Source organism: Quercus lobata, chromosome 1, assembly GCF_001633185.2.
Source record: "Quercus lobata isolate SW786 chromosome 1, ValleyOak3.0 Primary Assembly, whole genome shotgun sequence".
Classification (NCBI taxonomy): Eukaryota; Viridiplantae; Streptophyta; class Magnoliopsida; order Fagales; family Fagaceae; genus Quercus; species Quercus lobata.
Window position 1 is genome coordinate 30,787,274 of NC_044904.1, and position 10,719 is coordinate 30,797,992.

General features: G+C 34.3%; 1 protein-coding gene across 1 annotated transcript; it reads left to right on the forward strand.

Annotated features, from left to right (window-relative positions):
* Positions 1-473: 473 nt before the first annotated feature.
* Positions 474-10,264, forward strand: LOC115994842 (zinc transporter 2-like). The gene is made up of 2 exons (XM_031119169.1): positions 474-1,092; positions 9,870-10,264. The coding sequence occupies exons 1-2, from the start codon at positions 474-476 to the stop codon at positions 10,262-10,264; spliced, it is 1,014 nt and encodes a 337-aa protein (XP_030975029.1).
* Positions 10,265-10,719: the final 455 nt, after the last annotated feature.

The following is a 10,719-nucleotide window of genomic DNA, read 5'->3' on the forward strand; positions in this document are numbered from 1 at the left end:
AAAGTCGAAAGTGTACTACAAGGAGAAAAAACCTAGGAGAGGCATATATCCAGGTAGTATTATTTTCATAGCCCGTAGTGTTATATACAGTAGTAACTAACATTAACCTAACCAAAAAAATCATGTATACTTTATATTAAACAAGTAATATTTAGATTTTGTACCTTGTAGTCGAGCCTGGACACTTGTGTTGGCAAGTATCACAAGCATCTAAGCAAACTTAGCCCAAGGCACGCATTGCCACCGTTGATTATAATTTAAAATTTTCAAGTTCATTGGTTGGACCGTCGATAAACACTCAAAGATGTGTTGTACAATCCTACAATCTTTCAAAAAGTCGAAAGTGTACTACAAGGAGAAAAAAACCTAGGAGTGGCATATATCCAGGTAGTATTATTTTCATAGCCCGTGTTATATACAGTAGTAACTAACATTAACCTAACCAAAAAAATATTAAGAAAGTTTTTTGATCAATGGCTTCCATTTCTTCCTTGAAAACCCTGAAGACAACCACTTTGTTTTTCTGTCTCTTAGTCCTCCAATTATCCCTCATCAAAGGTCAAGGACCTCAAGGTGGAAATGATCAGAGCAGCAGCGGTCAAGTAAATTTGCACTCAAAGCACTTGATTCTTGTTAAAGTATGGTGCTTGATAATCCTACTAGTAAGCACTTTTGCATTTGGTATCTCTCCCTACTTTTATCGATGGAATGAAAACTTTCTTCTCTTGGGAACGCAATTTGCTGGTGGGGTTTTCCTGGCAACCTCTCTGATCAATTTCTTGAGTGATTCAGCTGTGAACTTTGCAGACCTCACAACCAAAACATACCCTTTTGCATTCATGTTAGCATCTGCAGGTTATGTTTTGACATTGCTTGCTGATTGCATAGTGGCTCATGTTACAAGTGGTGTCAGAAGAGATGCTAGAGTTCTGGTAGTGGAAGAAGGAAGGACACCTGAGGAGCAACCTAGAGAGGTGCATGTTGATGTCAACCCAGAGTTTTTGAGGACAACCTCTTTTGGAGACGCCTTACTACTCATCCTCGCCTTGTGTTTTCATTATGTATTTCAGGGTATTGCTGTGGGAGTTTCAGGTAAATGATACATTCACACATATTGTGTATACATATATTCCTTGGTACGTTGTCTTTTTTTTTTTTCCATGTCCATCGAATTTCATCATCTTGCTTTACTTTGTGGTGTTAAGTCATTGTGATGGTAGAGGGTGGTTGCCGATTAGGTTTGTATATTGAATGTAATATAGTGTTTCTTCTTTATAAGTTTGATTGTTTGAGTGTCCCTTTCTTTGTGTAATTGATATAATAGCCTATATATAGAGACTGCTTCTTGTATATCTAGCCATATCACACTTGAGTCTGTAAATAAGTTTGGAAGAACCTAGCTAATCTCTTTGTAACAGATTGTTGTACATTTTGCACTGTTTAATTTAGGAAAGCATATCCTGATCAAATCTGTTTGTTTGTTTAGACCACTTAAACCAGATTGTTTAACCTAATATATTAATCAAGTGATTACTTAGATTAATTATTCAAATCTAGGTTAAACACAAATACCATGCAAAACAACGGAAAAGTAAATAACACCACAATATGATGACCTAATAAAACCAATGAAACGAACCATTTCAATGTAAAAACATAGAGAGGATTTGACTTAACTATCCTCAAGGTAAACCAAATCCATTATAAGAGAATTGAAGTTTTTACAATTAGATTTAAGCCTAAATCTATTGCTACCTCCAGTAATAACTTACTGACACGACCACGTACAAGTTCTAAATCCACGGACTCCTTCTTTTCTTGGATTTACACCAACACAAGCCGCCTTACATGTGACTTTGAGATCCCACTCAAAGATTTCAGATCACCTTTAGTAATGATCTTGATGTAGCAACTATGTTCTACCAATGCTTGATTGTAGTTTTGGCTTAGGTAGATTCTTGTGTAGTTAGAAGGTACAAAACTTCTCAAATCTCACAAAGAGTAGTAATACACAATTCTTCTCCAAAATCTTCAAAACGTGGCTAGGGTTTCCCTTTTATATGTGGAGAAGTTTAGATGAAATCCTAAATGCTTAAAAGTGTCTGCGATTTTTGATCGATCAAGCCCAATTTTTGATCGGTCGAGCAAGGCAAAATCACACTCCCTTTTTCTACACTCAGCTGGACTTGAATCTTAAAACATCCACTTTTAAGCATTGCCTAAAAGCTTAGACTAGACATGTTTTGTTCTGGATTTGCCAACACAATAAAAATGTGATTCTAAAATTTTAAATCTAAATTTTTAGAATCTAACAATCTCCCCTTTTGGTCATCCGTGACAAAACACACATAAACAATGAAATGCTTAAATTTAAATACCAACCCAAATACAAAATATTGCCCTAATACAATCCTTACACAACTACTAACTATTAGTTGCTAGTATAGACAGCAGCTGTAGAAAAAATTAACCTGTAAATTCCGGAAACACTGAAAACTAACCATAAATGCATGTGTAGAAGATACAGTACAACAATCTAAATAAAAATCTGAACTTTGAATACACAAAACATATTAAAAGACAGTGAACACATCAATAATGAATAACCTCATCATCATCAACTATCATAATCAATAACCACATCAATGTTTGTGAATCAAAGACATAAACAGATATAAACATAGAAATATAAACACAAAACCAAAAAAAAGTCCTAAATCTACTCCCCCTTTTTGTTACGCATTGTCAAAGGCAAAATCAGTCCTCAAAGGGTGGCGGAGGTGGAAAAGCACTCCTATACTCCACAAAATCTTCTCTTAAAGAGGCAACCTCCGTTAACAACTCATTGAGAAGTTGTCCATGAGCAGTTAGTGTAGTAATGAAAGACTGCGTCATAGCATAGAGTGATAGAGGAGGAGCAACCATAGGATCAACATCCTCAGCACCACCAGCAGGATCCACAACAGCAGTCGAATCCACAAACGCCTCCTCAACAGAGGGCATAGCACTAGAGGCAAGAGCTGTAGTAGAAGCTTCTCCTTGTGATCTCTTAGAAGTCCCAGTGCTTGGCTCAACACTCATCATCTGTGCCTGTCGCTATCTAAGATAGTTAGCTCCTATATGGGCAATAACATTTACTAACTCTAAGGCAGGAAACTCAGATAGTCCTAAAAATCTCAAAATCCTAAATATAAACATAGGGAAAAACAACTCTTGACTCTAACTTGTACTCCTAGAGACATCAACGATGGTTTGAATAAATGTAAGAACATATGTGGAACTTGTTAGAACATATGTCATGTAGAATTGGTTAATCCTTTGACAAATCACACTTTACTTGTATTTGGGTAGATCTAGATGTGTTTAATACTTCAAGGAACAAGAGTTCAAGTCTAGTATTAAGGCCATGCAAGTTTCTCCAAGAATCAAGTGAAGAAGTGCTATTCATTAAAACTCGACAAATAGCTCGACAAATAAACCTATCAAGATTTCATGTTTAATTCTTGACATCTCTCGACAGAAGCTGTATCTATCGAAAATTATGAAATTCAGATTTCCAGATCAGTTTTTCATGTATATCCAAGCTATTTGTGTAGGGTTTCTTTTCTCACAACCTTAGACATATATAAGGATTATTTTAAGGGCCACCTAAGGTGATACAACTTGATGCAAAGTGATTATTCACTCAAATTGTGACCGAAGACAATTGGCCCTAGTTCATCTTCTTTGTAGAAGTTGCTATGTCTTTGCACCAAGGGTTTTGTAACCAATGAGCTTCTTGATCTTCATCGTTTGGATGGACTAAAGAACTTTGTAACAAACATCTTTCTCAAGTTGGTGTTTTAGTCACGTACTGAGATTCGTGCAAAGAAGTAAGTCATGCACTGTGATCTATGCATCGATTGGTTAGTCACATACTTGGAGCTGTGCATTGAAAGGAGAGATTGTCACTACATTGCAAGTCCAATTGTGTATTGGAGTAAGGGTTCTACTGTAGGTTGGTATTAGGTATTGGGATTCCTTTTACTTGTAACCACTTGTTTTGATAATAGTGGATTCTCGGGAGTAGTGACCTTAAATTCACCCAGTGGGGTTTTTCTTTGGTAGTTTTTCCCATTCATAAACAAATCACCTGTTTCAAATTTATTTTCTACTGCATTTAGTTTTATTGGTGATTTGTTTATGCTGCCACGTTTATTGCATGTAATTGAATCTAATTAATTCACTTGGCTAATTAATTGATTAATTTACCAAATGGGGTCAATACATTCTTGGCCTATCAATAAACATGGAAGGAAAACACATGAAGCCATCAGTAATAAGAGCATAAGGAAAAGCACATCTATCTATAGGGACAATATGAACATGTAAAATGGGATAGGTGTTATGACAAGAAATCCTTAGATATAAAGAATTGAGCTCAATGAATTCACAAGAATTGATTATTGGCTCAGTACCCCAAGAAACAGGACAACCACAAAGAAGTGACACCATGTCATCAACAACAGGAAAATCAATGTATGGGTATGTAGGTTTACGAATTAAAGGAACAACTAAAACTTCAGAAACAATTTATTTAGAGATTGTAAACTCTTGACCTCTAATCCAGGAAATCAAGTAATGACCACTTGTGACCTCAGAATACATAGAGAGGTGAGAGTAAAACTCTTTAATCAAAGCAGCAGGAGAAGGATCAAACTCCTCACATAGAGAAACCCAGTTCCTAGACACAAAGTTCCTACAAATGGAAGGATCTAGCTCACTCAAAACTATTTACCTCTCACCCTAGATAGACCTATACTTTGTTAAGGTCTCATATGTTTCCTCACATTTTTTAGATAGAAAACGCTCTCTATCACCTAGGAAAAAACTAGATGAGGAAGAGCCAGGATTCCTATTTGGTCTAGTTTTGAACTTTCTACCAACCTTAGGAATCATGACTAAGGACAAAAAAAAAGGTAGACTACATTAAGAAGGGTTAGAGACAAGATAACATGCAATTTGAAAAATTATATGATATATTACATTTAAGCCCATATGATGCATGCTCTAATGCTCTAAAACATTATAATTTCATCAAAATTTTGAAAATTGACAAAGAAAATTAAGAATTTTATAAAATCCCTAGTTTTGAAAAAAAGAAAAAAAAAACTTTATTTTTAAAAACAACCTCATATTGATCAATTGAACAACATGACATGAATAAAACATGTTATAATTACTCAATCTATCAATAAGACATGTCAATTTCACTCAATTTTGCCCATTTCACAAAACCCCAATTTCTCGAGAATTTAGAACCCTAATTTCAAAATTTTTAATCAACCACAAAAATTTTGAAATTAAAGCATGCGAATCATGTTAATATGATGCATAAACAAAAACCCATGGTTCAGATTTGATCAAAAATTCCATAATCATCGAAAACCCCAAATTTTCAAAAATACAAAAATCCATAAAAAAAATCAATGAAAAATGCATGAAAACTTGTAAACAGATGAAAAAGAAAGGACAAAAATATCTTACCCTAAGTGTATGATGAAAACCTTTGAATCTTTGACCAAGAAAATGACAAAAAAAATTAGAGAGAAAGGATCAAGAGAGGAATCGAAGAGATAGACAAAATGAAGCTTTTGAAAAAGTCAGATCTGATTCCTATATGTTTTTAAAAAAACGAGATCCAATCGGTTGAGAGGACTTGAGCTGGAATCGAGTTTCACATGAAAACATGCTTGATTGATCGAAAGGAATTGGGCAGGAATCGAAGGAACTCGAAACTTTGAGTTAAAAACCTGTTTTTCTTCTTCACATTTCGATCGGTTGAAAAATAGACTTGATCGTTCGAAATCTTAAGGAGAAAAATTTTGGAAAATTCTAGAAAAATTTTCTGCAGAATCATTTGAAAAACTGTTTTTATGATATGACATGTATGTTCATGACTTTAAATGATTTTCAAAACCAAACTTTTCAAAGAAAAATTCAAACTTTATCAAATTTCCTCAATCTTTTATTTCCTCACTCCCCAAAATGCATTAAATACATCAAGAAGTTTAATTTTGGAAGTCCACAAAACTTAACGCACAATCACATGTACCAAATTTAACAAAGTTTTGCTTGAGGTGGGTGCAACTAGTAAGTGTATGAGATACAAGGTAATATGTAAATAGAGAATGAACACACTTTCTACATTATTCATCACATAAGTTTGAAAGTGGCTATGACCTTAAGAGTTACATCATATAACTCCCACATCTTCTAAAAAACACGCTTGCAACCAAGCAATTTTTATATTTAATATTGATTTCTCTTTTTCTTTTGAAGCATATTTTTCTTTGTTTTTCATTTACTTTTTGCTTCTTTTAACTAATGTAAAATAACAACTTAAGAATTTTGTTGTGCAAGTGCTACACCTTACCAAGCACGGCTTTTATGATTTGTACACAGGTGTTCATGATTGGCGAGTAACAGTGGTAAGATGGTTATTTATGCCTTTCTCCTAGAATTTTTTAGTCCTTACAATCAAAAGAATGTGACTTCAAAATCAAGAGCCTGTGATTAAAAACCATTAACAACTCACGCAATATAAGCACTACATAGCATAAACTAGCAAAGTGTAGAAAAATAAAGCTCATTAAAGCTAAACAAGGTACACAGTCATGAAATGTAAATTTCATAGGCCGAAACCTAGAATGCAATTTATGAATGTTATGCAGATGCAATCCTAAAGAAAAACAATTTTGATCACAAGAGATAGAAAGAATTAACACAAGGAGCATGTTAAACAGACTCACTGAGGTTGAGTCTTTTGCATCCAGACCTTTTTAGATGCAAACTTGGAGTTGAGATTTTTATTTGAATTTACCCTAATTTTAGCTCCAGTATTGGTATAAAGGTTAAGAACCTTCACCAACTGATGAATAAGTGCTATATGATCTTGTGCTTTTGGCATAGACACTTTTTGTTTGGAAGATTGCTTTAAAGCTCACAACTTAAAGCAATTTGGTCTACTATGTCCAGCTCCACCACAAAAGTGACAAAACCACTGAGGTTTGTGGTTTTTCTTGCTTTCAAATTGATTAGGATTCTTAGGTTTAGACTCACTCAGATCTACCCTAGTTCTTTTAGAAGTTGGAACTACATCCTTATGTATCTTAACTTCAGAAAGAGTTGGATGAACAACAAAAGGTGATGTAGCAGGTACAAACTTAGGAGGATTCACCACAGTAGTAGATCCACTCTAAAAAAACCCTAGACTTGTCTTATCAGAAATAGACTTTTGAACATGCAACATCTCATCTAGTCTAAAGGTAGAAGTTCTATCTATTTGTTCTCTAGCAACAGATAATTCTAATTCTAAACTTTTAACATTTTCAAGCAAAGACATGTTCTCAGTCTTAATAGAGTTCAAGAGTTCATTAGCATCAAACAACTTTAGCAGCAAATTCTCCTTTTTCTTGTTCGAAAGTGTTTATCTTTTTCAACCCTGATTCAAAACTCATAGCGTCTTTAGCTGCTACCTTGCAAAGCTTGTTGTAAGCTTCTTGCAAATATGCATTCTTAGAGAGTTCCCCATTTGAAGGGTTCTTATTAGTAGTCTCAATTTCACTTACTACAATAGTAGTAGTGAAACTTCATTATCACTTAGAGTAACAGCCATAGTTTTACCTTTTGAACTCAAGAAAGTTGGACTCTCAAATTTTGAGATGACCATAACCTTGACAACCATAACACTGTTGTCCTAAAGAATTATTTGAAGATTGACCTACTTTATCTTTTGATTTTTCAGCATTGTTGTTTTTGGCAGTGTCATTCTTCTTTACATTCTTAGAGTCAACATTGTTTCTAATTCTTGCCCTCCTATTATTATTTTTCAGGAAGTTTCCAAAGGTTTTAGCAAGATAAGCAATCTCAGTAGATAAGAGTTCATCATCAAATCTACAATCATCAACAAATTTTAAAGCAATAGATTTGGATTTATTAGTTTTTGGTAAGTCAGATTCATATGACTAAAAGGATCCTACAAGTTCATCTATAGGGATAGAATCAACATCTTTACTTTCAGTTATGACAGTCACTTTAAGTCTAAAATTCTTAGTCAATAGTTTTTGGTAAGTCAGATTCATATGACTGAAGGGATCCTACAAGTTCATCTACAGGGATAGAATCAACATCTTTACTTTCAATTATGGCAGTCACTTTAAGTCTAAAATTCTTAGTCAATGATCTAAGAATTTTCCTAACAATTTTCCTAACAATTTTAGGTTGATCATATACTTTCACCCAAATTAAAAGCAAAATTGACAATATCATTCAACTTAACATAGAATTCATCAAAAGATTCATTATTAGACATTCTAATACTTTCAAATCTAGATCTCAACGGCTGTAGTTTATTGATTTTTACTGCCTTAGTGTCTTTATGCACTATTTGCAAGACGTTCCAAGTAGTGTGAGCAATCTCCACATTTAAGATTCTCTTAAATTCTTCTATGGAAACAGCATTGAATATCGCATTCATAGCCTTACTATTAAAGCTTGCTGCTTCCTTTTGGGTAGTAGTCCATTCACCAATAACAGTGGTTGGTCTTTCCCAACCATTCTCAACAGACAGCTATACTCTCTCATCAATGGATTTTAAGAAGGCTTTTACCCTAACCTTCTAGTAAGCATAGTTATTTCCATCAAAGTGTGGGGGTATTATAAGAGAGTGACCGTGTTCCATGACAGTAGGGGTCAAGGATCAACTCTAGGTCAAGAAACCTAAGAACAAGAGCTAATTTGCTCTGATATCACTTGTTTGTTCATTTAGACCCCTTAAACCAAATTGTTTAACTTAATATATTAACCAAGTGATTCCTAAGATTAATTATTCAAATCTAGGTTAAACACGAATATATCATACCATGCAAAATAGTATAAAAGTAAATAACACCACGATATGATGACCTAGAAAAACCAATGAAAGGAACCGTTTTAAGGTAAAAACCTGAAGAGGATTTGACCTAGCTATCCTCAAGGTAAACCAAATCCATTATAAGAGAATTGAAGTTTTTACAATCAGATTTAACCCTAAATCTATTGCTACCTCTAATAGTAACTTACTGACACGACCACGTGCAAGCTCCAAATCCATGGACTCATTCTCTTCTTGGATTTATGCCAACACAAACCGCCTTACTTGTGACTTTGAGATTTCACTCAAAGGTTTCAGATCACCTTCAGTAATGATCTTGATGCAACAACTATGTTCTACCAACGCTTGATTGTAGTTTTGGCTCAAGTAGATTCTTGTGTAGTCAGAAGGTACAAAACCTTTCAAATCTCACAAAGAGTAACACACAAGTCTTCTCCAAAGTCTTCAAAACGTGGCCAGGGTTTCCCTTTTATATGTGGAGAAGTTTAAATGAAACCCTAAACATTTTCGCTTGTTGGGCCTGTTTAAAAATCTGCAGAAAAAAACTGTGCCTACGATTTTCAATCTATCAAACCTAATTCTCGATCCATAGAGCAAGGCAGAATCACACTCCCTTTTTTTGCACTCAGCTAGACTTTAATCTTGAAACACCCACTTTTAAGCATTGCCTAAAGACCTAGATTAGACATGTTTTGTTCTTGGTTTGCCAACACAATACAAATGTGATTCTATACATTTAAATCTAAATCTTTAGAACCTAACAAAATCTTTCTTGTTTTACAAAGTCTTTTATACTCATGATTTGTTATTATTGTATGTTGTTTCTTTTTTAGCTGTTGTAAAACCCGTATATACCTTGATTTCCATCAAAACCCATAACTCTCATCTGCTAGTTTTAATGAGTTGTGTTTACGTTTAGCAAACTTAACTACAACCTCTCCCATATAAATTTCAGCTACTGAGGGTGATGCATGGAGGAATTTGTTAATAGTATCCTTGCACAAAATGTTTGCAGCCATTTCAATGGGAATAGAATTGCTCAAGATGCTACCAAAGAGGCCATTTCTTTCAACTGCGGCTTATTCATTTGCTTTTGCTATATCTAGCCCTGTTGGAGTTGGAATTGGCATTGCTATTGATGCCACAACTCAAGGACAGACAGCTAATTGGATCTATGCTATCTCAATGGGCATTGCTTGTGGGGTTTTCGTCTATGTTGCCATCAACCATCTTATGGCAAAAGGCTACATACCTCAATCTGAATGTTATTTTGACACTCCATTCTACAAATTTTTTGCTGTGCTACTTGGAGTGACCGTTCTAGCGATTGTGATGATTTGGGTTACATAAAACGTCTTTTGTATTGGGTTTCCTTGTTTGACAGTGTGAACGTGTGATAATATATAATTTATGTAACTTCTTTGGCTTATTGGCTATACCAAATTACCTATGTGTGCACTCAGTCTTAAAGTTTGAGAAAGTATCATTTCCTTAATTTTGGTTACTCTCCTATATTTTCTACATGTATTTCTTCTATTTTTTTTCTACTAATATGTATGTCTTCTAATGCATTGTTAATAAGAAGTTAATTTTTTGCTACTTCCTCAAATTACCTCCTTAAGTACCTTTGAACAGCTTAACAAATTAGCCTTGGCCATGTTTAAAGCCAGAATGGATTTGATTTCATGATTCACAAGCTGATTGACAAATATGAGTGCCACAAGCACAACTACTAGAATGGAAAGACAACTAAGCAATTAATTCAAATTAAACTAAAGGGTAGGTTTGGAATAAAAGAATGTGTG

Excerpts from the sequence above, each read along its gene's own strand:
- LOC115994842 (XM_031119169.1), top strand. The coding sequence starts at position 474 with ATGGCTTCCATTTCTTCCTTGAAAACCCTGAAGACAACCACTTTGTTT. Across the intron at positions 1,093-9,869 it reads TATTGCTGTGGGAGTTTCAG|CTACTGAGGGTGATGCATGG; the intron begins GTAAATGATACA and ends TATAAATTTCAG.